A 17,852-nucleotide genomic window follows, 5' to 3' on the forward strand; every position below is an offset into this window, starting at 1 on the left:
AACTTGGTTAACTTTGTTGGGATTCTGTCTCATTTATCATGTTTATTGTTAACCTAATATCTTGTTTCAGATTTGTTGTGTTGCCGTCTTATTAATTGTATACATAATTTCTTGTTTTAGTTTGTTGGGTTGCTGTCTTATTCATTGTATACATTTTCTTGTTTTGAGTTTGCTGTCAAATTAATTGTTTATATAATATACTGTTTTAGTTGATGGGTTGCTGTCTTATTTATTGAAAACATAATATCTTGTTTTGGTGTGCTGGGTTTCTGTCTTATGAATTGTATATATAATATCTTGTAGACTAGTCCGACAGATAACTTATCTACCTATCTAAAGGACTAGACTATATCTTGTAGACTAGTCCGACAGATAACTTATCTACCTATCTAAAGGACTAGACTATTTCTTGTAGACTAGTCCAACAGATAACTTATCTACCTATCTAAAGGACTAGACTATATCTTGTACACTAGTCCGACAGATAACTTATCTACCTATCTAAAGGACTAGACTATTTTTTGTAGACTAGTCCGACAGATAACTTATCTACCTATCTAAAGGACTAGACTATTTGAAAGGAGGGTAGTAAACCTTACCAAATAAAGACTTCAGAGTAACCAGAGATATTACTTTTACCTACACTCTCATTGCAATGGCCTATAACCATGGCTGATGGGGTAATGCCAAATAATCTTCATAGAAATGAGATGAACCAATACTAATATAACAACTGTAAACCAAATGTCATTGACCTACCACTAGCAGGTAGCCTTACACTAGACCTAACCACAATCTAACACATTGAAGAGGATGTAAATACCGCCACCAACTTGGAAAAACAAATACCTGTTGACTGTCTCCCTTTGACTCTGTCAAGGCAATACCAAATAAATGGAGAATGTGTCTATGGGCCACATGTGCCCCGCTTATAAACATGATTGAGTCCACTTCTGCATACTAACGCAGGGTTCAAGTAGTTTAGACCGTTTGGGCCGCATTGTGAATAAACTAAAAAAAGTCATAAGATATATTCAATTTCTTTTAATTATGAGTTTATTTGCAAGCACTTTTTTGTTGCATAACATAAAAATGATCACATGATAAACATGTGACAATACAAAATTCATCACAGGTCACATGTCTCCATGGTAATTTGCATATTTATAGGGATACAATGACTACAGTTTATATATATCTAACAAATAAATCTGAACTTAAAAAGTCATTTTGAGTTTTACGATTATGAAAGACTTCTTTGAAAGTATCTTTCTTAGAAGTTTTATGTCGGTTGTGAGTAACCAATAATTCAGCAATTTACCAAAAGTAGAGACAACAAAAGCATAAACAACAAAGGACCACCAGCAGTCATAAAGATTCAAAATATACAGAACTAGTAATATTACAAAAAAATATATAATTTATCATAGCGACAAAAATGAGATTTCTGTCCTGACATCACAGACTAAACAGGCAGAGTTATCTCTCCTGACACAGCAGGCAGAGTTATCCCCCCTGAGATCATATTAAAGCTTGGTTTATAGTATTAAATATATATAAGTTAAAGCATTCAAAAGATGCCTTTTTATATATCATGAAAACAATGAACTAAACATTCCATAAACACATAACTGGAAAATAAAATAAATATTCATAAGCTTTAAAAGTTTTGTAAAAATTCAGCAAATGTCTAGTGAAATGGCTTAAAAGATCTTAATAAATTGCCAGTTTCATACAATATCAATTTAACAAACATTTCAGGGCCAGTGGTTTTTTTCTGGACATCAATTTATTCAAGAAACTTCAATGCTTTGAATAAACTTAATAAAATGTATAGTTTTGACAGTAAGATAGAAGCCAGTTTCAAATGCTTTAAAATATAATTATTTCTTTTACTTCTCCAGGAAAGCACATCAATAGAAAATAAATTCTTCAGCAGTAAAAATCTGGTCAATATGTTCACATTACTTAGATATATATCTTTGATACAAAAATAACATAAATATAAGTTGGGAGTTATTTCCCCTGACACAAAAGGCAGAATTATTTCCCCTGACATAATTACCATTCAAACGCTTTGAAGTTCTTGCAGCAAATCATTCTTTTAACGGGGGATAACTTTGCCTTTGTGTAAGGGGGAGCAACTCTATTAGATACAAATTTACATCTTGAATGCACAAATATACAGACACTAAAATATAAACTTCAAATCTTTTCTGATATGGTTCTTTAAATCTGCCATATAAATAAATATGATAATAGAACTGTATATAAATGCCACTGTTTTCTCACAAACATAATTTTGATACATTCCTGCCATGAAAGAAAAACAAGCAGCTTGTACAAAAAGTCATGACAGCCAGCAGAATACCTGACTTAAACCCTTTTATTTCCAGTTATCAAGTCAATTTCACATTGTTTATATTACTTCATATCTTGATATAAAAGTATGCATTGTTTCCTAGTGATATTTGGGTATTGTAAAAGTTGTCAAAAAATCTGTATACTATCATCTCTCAAGTATACATTCTCTGGACATATAGACATGACTTTCTCTCTGTAGCAGAACTTCAATAAGGTACAGTTATATGTATACACACTAACACTCTCTCTCTATCAGAACTTATCAAAGATATACATCATAGACACGCTAACATCAACAAACAAGCAGAACAAAATAACAAACAATAGTACACACATATATTGCAATAAACAGCATCATTAAGGGGAGAGAAGCACCATTAATTTAACAATGAAGAATACGGGAAACTTGATGTTCTTTAAGAAATCTATTTTTAGCTGTTTTGATATTTACAATTACATCTTATGACTTATCTAATAGTATTGTTTCACAATAGTTTGAAAATCCTATTTTGAAAATTCATATTTTTCCAATGGTTCTTTTCCTAGCATTCTTGTAAAACAAAAATAAAATAAGATAAGAGAAATGTAAATAACTACAGGTAAAAGTAACTATCCTTTAAACCATTGCTGTCCTGGTTATTAACAAATTCTACAAGTCAAACTGTATTTTGGTTTTTGTCCGTTACATGGTTATGAAATGAACAAGTTTCCATAAAAATGAAAATTCTTTGTTTGGAAGACAATATATACTGTATGATGATTTGAGCATCGGAAAAGTATCATATGACTACGGGAAAAGCAATGGGACGTTACTACTGTATCACATGAATGGGAAATTACGTCTCATTTTGACAAAACACCCAAAGTACATAATTTTCTGTTTGTTATTAAACAGATTAGTCACATGATTTAACTACACATGTAATTAAGTCACATGACTCAATGTAAATGCCTCAGAAACAAGTTGGATGACAGATATAAATGCAGATTACTTTAGGCTGTTTCAATGCTAGATGGTGATAAATGCTTGATGAATGTGAAGGATTTTCTTGATCTTAATCTAATATTGCACACAAAAAGGTTCACCTCACTGTTTTAAGTCATTTTTGTCTAAAACCTCCAATGGGAATAAGACTACAAAATGATGCATTCTGGGTCTTTGTCTAAAACCTCCAATAGGATTAATGGCAACAAAAAATATGCATCTGGGTCATTATCCAACTTATGAACTGCTCAACCTTTAAAATGTTGCTCCCCATTGGTACTCAGTTACGTTTTTATTCTTTTATGTATTTGTATCATTCTTATGTATAAGTAATTGTTCTCTTTGCCCTTGGATCATACTTAATAACAAAGATATGTAAAGTAATGACCTTGATTTTGGAGAATCACTGGTATGTTTTAATTTGTCAACCATTTTCAAAAACATATTTAAAGCATTCAGTAACACAGATGTTTTTCCATTCTGTTTCTCATGAATGCTTAATATTTCTGATGAAACTAGTTTCTGTTACAAACTTTTTCGTGACTTAAACCAGTTACATTCTTTTTCAACCTAATTTGTTCTAAATGCCCTTTACATTTCCTGAGTAAGACAGATGTTGTATGGTTGTCATCTTCTTGAACAAAACTTGACAAAGCTACTATTACAATTACTGGAGAAAGACATGGGTAGCATCTACCACTTTTTATTTGTATGTCCTAGTTTCATTAAAACAGTCCAACATCCTTTTTCAATGCATGTTGTTTCCATGCAGGCAGTGCGTAAAATTCTTCTTTTGTCATTTGTAGAAACTCCTACAAAATAAAACTTGAATTATTACCAATTTCTTCAAAAGTTATTTTTATCAGCTTGAAGTCTGTTGTATGATATGGAATAACCAGCATCTACTAGAGATCAAAGGACAAGATAAAGTATCCTACAGAGTGTTCATAACTGGATATCAACAATAAATGTTTAATTCATTAACAAGAGTGGACACATTGAAATGTCTTGTCTGCTTTATCTAAAATAATAAAATATATGTTGTGGGTCTGTAATATAAAGTTTTACTACAGTACACACATACATGTGACAGAGTTGTCAAGCCACAACTGGAGATTTGGAAATTTTCAGCTGGAGTTTGGGCCTCATAACTGGAGATTTTTTATCGACGTACGCAATGGTTTTTTTGTGTGTGTTTAAACTGCATATCTTCCTTTTTTGTTAAAAAAACCCAATGATTTCATACCTTCAAGCACCTGCATAGCCATTTATACTCAGTAAAATAGAAGATAAGAGGGGGGGGGGTCAAATATTTATTCATCATATATAGTTCAAAGTTAAAGTGATCAGCCATCATATATAGTTCAAAGATAAAGTGATCATCCATCATACATAGTTGGCAAAAAGTACCTCTGCTTTAGCCACATTGTCAACTTTAGTACCACTACTGAACATGTTTGTAAAAGAAGGTGTTGAATTGATAGAGTTGTGGGCTTTCTGGTGGGTAGCTGTCTCCATATTTTTGGTCAAGTAATTAGGGCCCCATAGTCAGCTTTGCATGAAGTGTAGTAAGCATTGTCTTGACCCTTGGCACTGGACTTGCACCATTTTTAAATTTGGCTAGATACTGTGTTTTCTTTAATATTATGCTGGGGTACATGTATTTGGTGATAACATGATACAGTTTGTATTTTGTCAAATTATAAGACAAACACACTTATATAGGTATTCCATTGGCCTAGATAGAAGACAAGACATAAATATCATATTTGAGTTGATTTTATTGTCTTTGAGGTTCAGTATAAACTAAGTCTGTTCCATGTTTTCAACAGCATCACAATTTATAAAGTCGATGTTTATACAACTCTTCCATTGTCAGTATCACTTTTAATCATCCAGACATGTATATTTAACTAGCTAGTTGATTACTAGGTAAATGCCAATCATCTTTTATAGTTGTATATACAGTCTATAATCCTTAACACCTTCATTGATTACTTGAGGCTATTTTCCTATTTTAGTATTTACCTTTTTGACACAAATTCCATTACAGGAAACTTCCGTTTTTCTCGGACTTTTCCCATATCAATTTAGAGTTTCTCGGACTTTTTCCCTGTCCGTATCTATTTTGTAAACAGAAATGTCTACGGAAATTTTTTCGAGATTGACATTTTCAAAAAGCGGAAGATTTCAAATTTTAACGGGAGGGACGGAAGAGGGTCTGAAAAGCGGGAGATTTTAACTCCCGCCGGAAGAATCACATGTATGTACACATCTGACAATCATTCCATACACCAAGTATCATCCAATTTTGTCTTTAATATCTGATGAACAGTGAAGTTCACAAAAACTAAACATTAACCAATGAACCATTAAAATGAGGTCAAGGTTATATGAACCCTGCCAGATATAATAAAAGAGACGATAATGAACAGCAAACCAACACCATAAACATAACAAAATCTTACAATTTCCATATTTTCTACAGTTATAATATTTTACCTCAAATTCCTCATCTCCAAGATAGGATTCAAGACGTAAAGCATCAACTCCATCTGGTAGAGGGCGCTCTTGTAGCTCTTCAAAAGTATAAAGAGTTTTCATCATCTTTTCTAATATTTCTTCTAAGGGAGTTAACTCCGTGTACTTTTTACCATCCTGTAAAACAGAAATAAAAATAAGTTCTCCCATTAAAGGTCGATTAATTTACTGACAGGGGTCAAAATGAATAAGCTAAGCATATCTTAAACATGGTTTTAAGTCTGTTACCATAGTGGTAATACAGTAAATGTTTTTGTTTAAATGGCTATTCTTAGTATTTTAAGCAACTTTGACCCTCATCTCCGACCTGATTACATCAAAATTATAAGGTTTCATCCCTTTCCTACTATCATTAACTTATACAAGTTTGATTAAAAAGTTTTTCCCAATATTCAAAAGTCAGACAGAGTTTGTTACTTACTTCCAAGATTAATAGAGATATAGAGCTTACTAGTAACTCCCCAAACATACATGTATTTCCTATTTCTTCAAATTATAGTTACTTATAAAATTTGAACCTTGCATGAGAAATTGTATGAATGTTTAGAAATGACTGTAACCCTAAACACTTCCACCCCTAATAAAGTGTGTTACTCAGAATGTATTGACTGACCTTGAGGTTGAGTTCCCTGGCTGTTGTGTTCACCTCCCAATAAGGAAACAGATTAGTAAACTCTAATGGTTCCAGTCCAGCAAACACAGCGTACGATTTTAATGGATTATCTGGTGATTTAACTGAAATGACAAGAGAAAGGCATTAAACACATTTTTCTTCCATATACAGTGAAACCTGGCTAAACCGAATTCTGTATAAACCAAAAACTGTCCAAACGAAACATGTTCTTAAGCAACGTCATATCAAATTGTATGCATTGTGAATCTGATAAAACCGAAAACATCAGCCAAAACCAAACAGAGTCTTAAGTCCAGTAGAGATTCAGTTTAAACAGGTTCCACTGTACAAATTGTACCTTTTGATATTACCCTGGACTCATTATTTATCTTATTTATATTCATTTACTTATTTGAAAATGCAACACACATATACAATTTTACATAATTAGGAGGAAACATCTGCCTTAAAAAATATTTTTTTTCTATAATTTATTAAAACCAGATTTGCATGTCCATGAAGTGTTAATTTGTAATGTAATTGTGGAAAATTAATATGTTTTTAAGTCTTTGGTTTGAAAATAAATTTTGAAAGAGTTAAATTATACTCCACAGAAATAAGGAATTTATCCCATTTAATGCTTCACACTAATGATTTAATTTACTCTAATGCTCCCAAGTGCTAAGAACTTTATCCTCTATAATAATTCTAATAACTTTGTCCCAAGTTTATCCTTTTTAATGCTCTGACTGATTATTTACCTTTACAATATTCTATTGCTGTCTGTATTGCACATTGCCGGTCAACATTATACTTGGCCTGAGCTGACCCTGTCTGGACGTTCTCCACTTCCGATGTTCCTTCAGGCCACCACCCATGCCACAGGTAGACCACATCACCACTGTCTAACATAAACAACTCTGAAAAAGATTAGATCATTCAGAATAAGTCTTCAGGAACAAAATCCAACTCCTCCTATAATCAGTTTAAAAATTCAGTCCACTTTATTGAATACAGACAAGCCACTGCTCTTAATAAGCCTTTGATTTGGTGATACAGACAGTCTGACTGATAACTCCTATTATGAGTATAATATTGCTGTTTAAATTATTTAAGATTCACACAAATTCATCTTGAATAGATTGTGGTTTGATATATTTGGCAGTCCGCAGAATTTATTCAAAATTTGTCTCAACTGAAGGAGGTTTTTAACATGTCTTATGGGATGGGGACTTGTCCATTTGACCTCAAGATGGCTATTTTGGTTAGCTGGAGTTGTTGACTTGCTGTTTTAATGTTTACCCAACATCTCTTTTCATTCACACTGATATTACTGACGGGGGTTTTGAACACCCTTGAATGGATATAAAGCCACACTAGCAACAACACATATATTGTGATTTTGATCATATATCATTACCTGGCTGAGATGTTCTGTAAATATCTGATTGTAGAACAGGGAATGGACTGACTAGATCTGGTACCCTAGTGGGATTAAGTATTTCCTGAACATCAAATATCCCTGACACACTTGTCATGTGAAACAACCGGATCGACTGAGAATCTTTAGATACTGAAAGAAAAAAACAATTATAAAATCTTAGTGATAATAAAGAATAATTTGAATCTAAAATCATTTAAATACTTAAGCTTGCAGGGTATCAAACTTACGACATATTTTGCCAAAATTAAGTAATTTGCATGATGTATGCAGACCTACACAATGAATTTCAAAAGACTTATTCAAAATAAATTAAGTTCCAGAAATATTATAAAGTTATTCTAATAAGAATTCAAATAATATTAGCTGTTTTTTTTTGTGAATGCAAACAATTACTGTTTTCCATATAAAATTATATATGGGAGTTTAAAGCATTTTTTCCTAGAAAGTGCCTCAATTTTGTAATGGACCATCTTTTATCTTTCAGCAAGAAGAGGGTGTTCTAAAATAATATATATCAGAATGTATAAAACAAAATATTGAGCAAATATTTGCAGTAAAGGGGAAGTAACTCTGATTTGAAACAGGAACGATTGTACCTGTTGGCAGTGAAAATTTGATGACTAAATAATACTTTCTATTATTTCAATGTTTAAAAAAAGAACCATACTTATATCTATAATTTACCAAAAATGTTAATAAAATAAGATTATTTGCTCACCTGTTAACAGTGATGAGTATGATGAACGATCGTTACGTGTGACATTCATAACTCTCCAGAAATCTAACGATTCTTTTCCTTCCTCTAATTCTGTCATAGATATGGTAGCCTGTTTGTTTAATCCTACTTCTAATGCACACCTACAATTGTAAATTTCATTCAGAAATCATAAAACTATTACCCTTTTCATGTTGCTCAGTCTTAAGTGTTCTGGGTCTGATTAAAATGTAGATCATCCTGTGTCTAAGCTCTAACATCTGACAACATTCCGTCTTAATTTCTCTTTCTATAATTATTACATCAGCCAGAGAAATTTCAGCCTTCAAGTTTTTGAAGTTGTGTATTAATCTGACAAGACCAAGTTAAGCAAACCTTGGACAAATGCATCTGTATTATAATCAGATTGTATTTTATTATTTTTCTGAATATAGATGTGACTGTGTATTTATAAATATAAACATGTTTTTCTATATATCATCTCTACAATATAAAAAATACTAACCTATTTTTTAGTTTGTTAGCTGCTGTCACCGCCAGGTTCCGTGTATGTTTAGGAGATTGACAACCGTGCCACACATATAATTTTCCTGTTTGAATGTTCAACAATAAAAAGGAAGCCCTACTCCTGAGGCTTGATATATCAGCCGACACTTCTATCAGACAGGTCTCATCTTCTAAAACGTTTCTAACACAGTAACATTTCCACGGTCCTTGAGTATTAGTCGATTCTTCTTCACGTTTACCAATATGTATTAATGTTTCACCATTAAATAAATTCAGGAAACATGGTATTTCCTTCCCTTCATCAACCCGAATCTGAAAAAAATTATTGTATATTTCTAGTGGTTTATTACCTAAATGCTATCCGTCATATTTGTTTTTGTTTCATTTTTCATCCATCCTGCAGCCATTGTTTTTTTTTTTTTTAATTGTTTCACATAATGCTATGACAGAGCTGACTGTATGATATGTATTTTGCTCATTATAGAAGTAAATACAGTGAATTTAATTTGCTTAGATACCAATTTATTTGTTAATGAAGCTTTTGAATAAGGGCAGATACATTAATAGGTTTAAACTTTTTTGATGATTCCTAGATCAATTGTAAATTTTTGACAGACAAAAGTCACCTTTCTTCATCAAATTTTTGATATAAAAATAAATGAGAACTAATAGGCTCTGTACCTATATTTTAGATTTAGCATACCTGAGGTCCTCTTTCTTCATCGAGTTCCACAGTCATAAGAGCTGATGCCCCCTTTTCATTGATGGTAGAATTTTTTCCTTGCCAGAAGAAGTATGCACATCTTTCTCTACCAACCAGAGATCGTCTAGACTGGGAACCTTTCAAGTCCTTAGATTCTATAAATAGAAATAAACCTGAGTAAAAGTATCATTGACATTATAAAGCTTTCAAGTCCTTAGATTCTATAAACAGAATGAATCGATAGTTAAGACCATCATTGACATTAATCTCTTGTACCAATATCAATAAAAAATACATATATAAGATTGAAATTTGACAGTTAAGTGAAGACAGGACGAACAGCACATAAATAATTTAATGATAATTTTTGCAAAACAAGCTATTCTAAAAGTTCATAACTATTCATTTATGAGACTAACAAACCTACCTTTATTTGTAATCATATATTGCCATCGTACAACATAGGTATCACCGTCATGGAATTGTCCGTAACTTGTTTCTTCTAATTCAAAGTGGTCGTACTCTAGAACGTGCCAAACTTTGACCCCTAACGTAACGATACTCTGTTTCCTGATAAATCCATCCATGTCCTCATCCCTGTAATACACAGTTATATACATGTACAGTAAAATCTTCTTATAAAGGTCACCTAAGGGGACCAGAGAAAATTGATCTTATTAGAGAGTTGAACTTTAAATTCAGGTTCATATGCAGAAGTACTATTACAGTGGAACAATATGTATATGATCTATCAAGACAGATTGTTTGCTTTAAGGAGGTTTGACTGTATTATAATAGTTTATTTCACAAAATGTATTTTCTACATGTCTGTTACTATGTAAGTTGATACAGCCAATCAGAAGATGTGTAACATCCAAAATTATTGAACATTGTCTCGCATTATTTTTCTAAACAAATTATTATGTTTACCATTCTCTTCCTCTGCCAACATTTGACCCCTCGAGAACTAAGGTCACAGGCTTCGTGTTAAGTCTTAACATCAGGTTAGCATCAAAAGGCTTCAGGTCAGCTAAGTCCATCTACAAAAGGAAATTGTTTTAAATCAAGTCCAATTATGATTATAAACCATTTTGAAACTGGAAATTCTTAAACCAATACTTGTGGGGTGGGATTGGGGTGATACTATGTCATAATTGTTGGGATGCACAAATGAAAAAGTTCACTTTTTCAAGTCTTATGTTTTATGAAATGTTCCAAAAATTAAATCAAAATATATTAAAAGGTTGCTCATTGAATCAAACGTATCTGAAATTAATTTGATTAAGATTTTTTTCACTGATGTTACTAAATACCTCAGAGGTAATTGCATTAGATCTTTATCTCTCCATTAAATATTGTATTTATCATAGCTAAAAGGTATCTTTTTAGTAAATATATGGGAATGTTTCCATGGGACACGGATGAGGCTTAAAAAAAAAAGTGCAATACCACATAGCACATAATACAGGCCCCTAAAATGATAAATGTAAAACAATTCAAACAAGAAGACAAACAGTCTGATCAAGTTTTCATTTCATGTTTCAACAGTTCAGATGCTTACTTTACTTCCTGACATGTCATCTGGACCTTTAACCTTGATTAACCTTGAATTGTCTGGCCAATCAGCAAACTTCTCTCTAAACAAGATGGTTTCCATATTTTGGTTGACTTTACCAAATAATGCCCAATCTGGTCTCTTTGTACCATCCATGGTTAAACCACCACATTCCTCAGCTGAAATAAAATCACTTTCTTATCACAAATCATTTAATGGTATTTCATAATTTTATTTATAAAATATATGAGCTGCTTTAGGGTGCAATCAACAGTTTTTTTCTATGACGTCATATTTTGAGGGACCATGTATAAGTGACCCTTAGTGGTGGACTGATTAATAAAGATACTTGTATAAAACTAGATATCACTGGAATCACAATGTTCTCTAGTTTATAATGGAATAAAAAAAGTGTACTTTTAATAGTATAAAAAAGTTTTATCCAGGCAGAGAAACTGGGATAAACATTGCCTAATTTAAGCTTAAAAAAAAACTGAAATCAGGTCATGTGCAAACCCCTGAAGACATAATACCTGCACATTTTTCAAAATCAAAATTGTATGAATTTCATAGTTTTTTACCTGGTCTTTCAAAAATGCTTCAGGGTACGTTTGCCTGTTCCGAAAAGAGCTACAGTGGCTGCAAATAAGTTTTCAATTTTCACTGCCAAATAAACAGACTGTTTACAGTGTTGTCTCCCCTCAAAACATGTATATTTAATCTAATTGTTTTAATTAATTTAATCATTCAACCTGCTTTAATTGAAGTTAATTAACATATCTTTACAACCAAATACAAAAAACATAATACTTTTTCACCAATTATGTTGATAAAAAGGGACTTCCCTCCATGTCTATTTTTAGTTGGGGAATAACCCCTAGTTTTTTTGTATACCAAACTGTTTATAGCACCCTTATATAAATATATATGGATAACAATTGATTTTGAAACATTCAAATATGAAATAAAAGATGAATTTGGTCTGTTTTGTAGGGTTTTTATGTATCCTCAATTTTTTCAAACAGTTACAAACTTTGCATTATATTACATCGACTTACTTCTTAGAGGACAGAGAGGATTTATCAATGCAGCTCTGTAATCATATCCATTCTCCCACAACTTCCTCCCCAACTTCACACCAAGCTTTCTTTGGTCAGGTTTGACAGCCTTGCCCTGCCAAACGTAAAGCTCACTTCCAAAGTCAAATATAATCACCTGAAGAAGAAATAAATAAATTATTATATATAGTAGCCCTGTATCTGGTTTAACAGCCTTTATATCTTACATCATCAAACAAATAACAGTGGAATCTGTTCTGCATTTGTGTATGTAGTGATTGAATATTCATGCTGTAAATTAATTGAATGCAGAGGGGGGATAGGACCTTTATCGGGACTCCGGGATCAAGTGTTTTTAAGCTGGGGATTTTGGGATTGACCCTTTCGGATCCGGGAATCCTTTTTTCGGATTTCGGGACGTCGGGATTTACTTTATTTAAATTCAGGACCTCGGGATTTCGTTTTTTTAAGTCCAGGATTTCGGGATCAGGATCCCTCCTATCCCCCCTCAATGCAGGACAAATTATTAATTGTAAGTTACACTGTATACCAACTTTTACCAAGAGTGCTCCACTTTTAAGAGTGAAAGGTGCAAAATTACAGTTTGAAAGAAAAGCTCCTGCTAGAGGAGGAAGATAATGATTAGGTAACAGGTAATTAAATAGGTACTTCTCTGGTTTTAATATTTACAAGGAAATCCCATACTAATATCTAAATACTCTTGACAACAAGTCTCCACTTGGTAAATTTATTTTTTTCACATGATATATTACATGAACCAAACAAGAAAGACTAAATTTATTTTTCATTCATTATTTTGTACATACATCTGACCATTAGTTAGTCTAGTTTTTCCATTGTCATTTCAGGCCTTTTATAGCTGACTATGTGTTTTAGGTTTTACTCATTGTTGAAGACCATACAGTGACCTATAGTTGCTAATTTCTGTGTCATTTGGTCTCTTGTGGAGAGTTGTCTCATTGGCAATCATACCACAGCTTCTCATGCACTCAATGATGACATTGTACAAACTTTAATGAAAACAAGTACATACCTCATCCTTTTTGAGCATTTCTATTTTTGGTACACTCCCCCAGAAATCTCTATAGGGAACCAGAGCATTCTCCTCTAGACGGTAAATCATGTTAGTTTCTACGATGTGATTCTCATAGAGCTCATCTTCCTCTTGAGGTCCAGCTGACCCAACTGTTCCCTGTCCACCTAGAGCGGACCAGAAATGTTTCCCTGCTCCCATGAACTGTTTCTTCTCCTCAACAACGGCTACGACGGTTGGTGCCTTACAACCGAGGTCTTTCTTCTGTTGGATGAACGATGCTACGTCAGCAGCCTTAGCTTTCTCTATAACGTTAGCGTACTCTCCCACCCATTGGATGATTTTATCAGGTGTGACGAGTACATAGCAATCCCCACTGTTAACAGAGCTAGCCACAGGTTCTACAAGTCTGACTTGTATACGTCTACGACCTTTGACATGTAGGAGCATGAGGTCTTTGTAGGGATCGATGGAATTAAGGCCTTTCATGGAATCAGTTCTACGTAAGTTAACGCTGGCAAAGTTTTCTGTACTGGCAAGTCCTGCTAAAGCTGCCTGGGCAAAACCTGCACCTTTAGATACTGAAATAAAACAAGATGTTGTATACTTTAAGTTAACGCTCGCAAAGTTTTCTGTACTGGCAAGTCCTGCTAAAGCTGCCTGGGCAAAACCTGCGCCTTTAGATACTGAAATAAAACAAGATGTTGTATACTTTAAGTTAACGCTGGCAAAGTTTTCTGTACTGGCAAGTCCTGCTAAAGCTGCCTGGGCAAAACCTGCACCTTTAGATACTGAAATAAAACAAAATGTTGTATACTTGTTTTCAGTTGATATAGCGATAGATATGTGTAAATCAGGTAACAAAAGTTTATTTAAAATTTTTATGATGTATATAAGACCTCTTAGAAATAAATTATTAATGGCAATCTCATATTGGCTGTCCTGTTGCACTACACTTGAATATTGAAAAAAAAATTTGGAATTATTTAATCACTTATTTTTAAGGATTCCTTTTTTTCATGGCTTTTGAAAGATTCTACATACATGCCTCACTGAAGACTAGTATGTGTACTGAAGAAATCAATCTCAATGTTGTAGTAAGCTTACTTTTTTCTGTTTTAATTCGTTTAATCTCTTTCTCAGCCAGTCCTGTGCTGACCTCTTCGTACTCGGTTTTAATCTCAATGGTACTATGGATGGATCTGAGAGGATTCTTTAAGCTTCCTTGGTGTTTCCTCTTAGGACGGATTCTCTGAATGGACGGAAGCCTTTTAAATAGAAAATCACAATAATAGCATCTCTTTATAAGAAATTGAAGCAAATTTCAAATTTGCTGTTCAAACTTTTAAATAATACTGATTCTACTCATATAAGCGTAAAAGGCTGTGTAAATAAAACACATTTCAGAAAGCCATGTAGTTATAAATGTTGAAAGTTTGAATCAAGATTCTATTCCATAATTATAAGCAAAAAGGTTGTTAACAAATGAAGATTTTTTCAATACATATTTCATCAAAAGGCTTAACATTTATGATTCCAACTTACATATCATTGGCTAGTATAAATAGTTCATTGAAGTCATCGATGGATACATCCACTTTCTGTGTGGATAATTCTGTAACTTTTCTGCTGTGGAAGAATGATCTTATGGATTCATCGTTATTATCAGGAACAGTAACTCTTACTGGCCCCTTTGGTTCTTCCTCTTCTTTGTCTTTCTCAGGAGGTGGCACCGATTCCTTGGGTGTGATTATAGCTGTGGGATCTATTAGAGAAAAGGAAAATTAACAATTGTGAGAAAGACATTCCTTAACTAAATATGCTTTAAATTAGAAAAAAAATGTAAACTTTTATCTTGTGAAAAGACGATTTGTTTTACATGAAGACATCATTCAATATCCTTTTTTCTGAATTTACTAATACTCACTAAGTAAAATTATTCATAGTAATAAAAAACCTTGTAAATTAAAATGCTAGTCGACAAATTAAAATGAATTTATGAAACTGATTTGAAGCATCAATGAATATGCAGATAAAAAAGCTAAAGCTTCTTACGCAATTCTATAAATAGAAATGGGGATAGATATCAATGAAATAAAGTTCTTAGATGTAAAATAAGCAAATGAAGAGCAATAAAACTTTCAAATAGTAAAGGTTCTTGTGTCTGGTATGCAAAGGATAACGGCAGAACTTTGATGGTCTTATCTAATTTACTCATTACTTCAAGACTAAGGATATACTGTGGATTCATTAACATTGTTGGATACCAATTTTCATGAGTTTTATGGTTACAGGGGAACCACAAATTTAAAAGTTGAACTAATTACAAATTTTCTAACGAAATGAATGCAGACTTTGGCAAATCCATGAAATAAAATCTGAACAAATATGCAAGTTTTCCTCAAACAACAAAAATTGGTACCCACAATTTATACCACTATACAAGGTTTATTAATAATGTTTTTTTTTCTTTACACAACTGACTGTCCAGTGTCCATGCATTGAATGGTTAGATTTAATTACTTGTCATACATGCTGATTGTTTTACTGGGTCATCAGCATGTTTTAAATAAAGAACAAATGCATGACACATAAATGGGACATTTTGACAGATTTACATTCTGTTTTAACAAGTTTCTAGGACTGATAGAAGAAGCATGCAGTATATAGTTCTACAGCATGCACTACAGTATAGATCTAATTCTAACTAGCTTAATTCATAGTTACTACAGTTTTTAAAAGGCTACAAATAATTCCTATAAAGTGACATTTTCTGCAAAGGAACTTAAAAATTGTGTAAAATTTCTAACCAAATAACAATCTCTTTCCCCATACATTTATAGATTTCATGCTGCATATTTCCCATTTCTTTAATGGTATATTCAATCATTTCTAAAATTGCCTTTAAACTTTTCACTGTACATTTTTTTTACTAAAGAAGTGTGGTCATTAACATTTATTGGGGTACAAAAAACAAGATAATTTGTCTAAATATCCTTTAAAGCCAAACACTATATCTTTGAAAACTGTAGTAACTAAAATTAAACAGAAAAATGAAATAACATAGAAATAATTTATTGGAATAACACAAGAATCATAGAGGGATTACAATATCAAAGGGGAGGGAACTCTTTACTTACCAACTATCAAAGTTTGAGGGATAGGAATTTTTGGCCATTCTTTCTGGGATGGGGTACTAGGAGAAGATAACTCGGATCCAGACTCGGACTCAGATTCTGAAATATTATTAAAAACAATTCTGGTTCTGTTAGTTGTGAGTTGCAACAAAGCAAAGCACAAATGTAGAAATAAAATGAATTAGATGTTAAAAACAGTGATAAAAACAAGTGATTGTGATAAATTTAAATGTAATTCCCCCATTTGGTTTCTCGTCTATCTGTAAACCAAGCTTAAATTCTAGCTTCTACTGTTCTATTTAAAAACAAATACAGAAACACTGAAACATTGATTATCTCCCTTTAAAAACAGGTAAATCTCCCTTTTAACATAGATTATCTCCCCCTTGTACAGATCAAATATTCTGATTATATTTGTTAAATCAAAAATAAATTTTGTAAAAGTCTTTCATTTTAAAATTTCTAATAATAAAACCTTTTCAATTGTTCAGATAAAAAGCTGCTCGATTAAAACCAATAATTTACACAAAATATTTCCAGTGTTTCAGATTTGCCAATTTATATTAAACCATTGTAAGCTTTTCCAACCACCTATACTTTACAATAGCACATCCATTCCTGACCCCTTTCTCCTATAATATGCTAATATAAACTAAAGCTTTCAAACTTTATCTAATAAAACCTTATCTAGATTACAAGTTCTACCATTTCTCAAGAAATACTTATTTCCCCTGATATTTTGTTGCACCAAGTGAAAATTCTGATCTGATATAAAACTGCCCTATTGTGAGTTGAAAAAATCAAAACCATTAATCTGGGTGTAAGTTCAACAATTGAAGTTATTTCTGTTTACAGGAAGCTTGAATATTAAAACAATCTTATGAACTTTAAACTTGAGTTTTTGTTTAGACCAACTGATTAATAAGAAGCAGACATATTATTTTGACTTCTTGAGATATGGTACCAGTTTCCCCTAAGCAACTGATGTAGCTTGGCTCTCCCACAACAGTGACACAAACAAGGTGATTAGGTAATACAGTAACATACATATTCTTACTTCTTGTCAATCCAAAAGTTTTTATTTCTATTTTCTATTTAGTTCTGCAATTGCCCTAGTTACACACAGAATTAAACATACTGTTTTATCAAATAAAAACTAATTTATATTTTTATATT

At 32.3% G+C, this 17,852-nt stretch overlaps 1 protein-coding gene across 8 annotated transcripts in view; it reads right to left on the bottom strand.

Moving 5' to 3' along the window:
• Nucleotides 1–1,029: 1,029 nt before the first annotated feature.
• LOC143059490 (uncharacterized) overlaps nt 1,030–17,852 on the bottom strand; it is a 136,793-nt gene continuing 119,970 nt past the window's right edge. For 5 of the 8 annotated variants that reach the window (XM_076233003.1, XM_076232998.1, XM_076233000.1 and 2 more), the window contains 16 exons: nt 16,680–16,775; nt 15,085–15,304; nt 14,647–14,807; nt 13,540–14,120; nt 12,486–12,642; nt 11,434–11,606; nt 10,803–10,912; nt 10,300–10,469; nt 9,873–10,027; nt 9,168–9,481; nt 8,666–8,805; nt 7,924–8,076; nt 7,265–7,423; nt 6,504–6,625; nt 5,852–6,007; nt 1,030–4,161 (listed from right to left, as the gene is read on the bottom strand). In XM_076233003.1, the coding sequence (XP_076089118.1) occupies nt 4,075–4,161; nt 5,852–6,007; nt 6,504–6,625; nt 7,265–7,423; nt 7,924–8,076; nt 8,666–8,805; nt 9,168–9,481; nt 9,873–10,027; nt 10,300–10,469; nt 10,803–10,912; nt 11,434–11,606; nt 12,486–12,642; nt 13,540–14,120; nt 14,647–14,807; nt 15,085–15,304; nt 16,680–16,775 (2,954 nt within the window). In that variant the 3' untranslated portion in view covers nt 1,030–4,074. Of the gene's footprint in view, nt 4,162–5,851; nt 6,008–6,503; nt 6,626–7,264; nt 7,424–7,923; nt 8,077–8,665; nt 8,806–9,167; nt 9,482–9,872; nt 10,028–10,299; nt 10,470–10,802; nt 10,913–11,433; nt 11,607–12,485; nt 12,643–13,539; nt 14,121–14,210; nt 14,226–14,646; nt 14,808–15,084; nt 15,305–16,679; nt 16,776–17,852 lie in introns of all 8 variants that reach the window. The other 3 variants (XR_012973487.1, XM_076232999.1, XM_076233002.1) reach the window with 3 other exon arrangements.

This window comes from Mytilus galloprovincialis, chromosome 14, assembly GCF_965363235.1.
Source record: "Mytilus galloprovincialis chromosome 14, xbMytGall1.hap1.1, whole genome shotgun sequence".
NCBI lineage: Eukaryota > Metazoa > Mollusca > Bivalvia > Mytilida > Mytilidae > Mytilus > Mytilus galloprovincialis.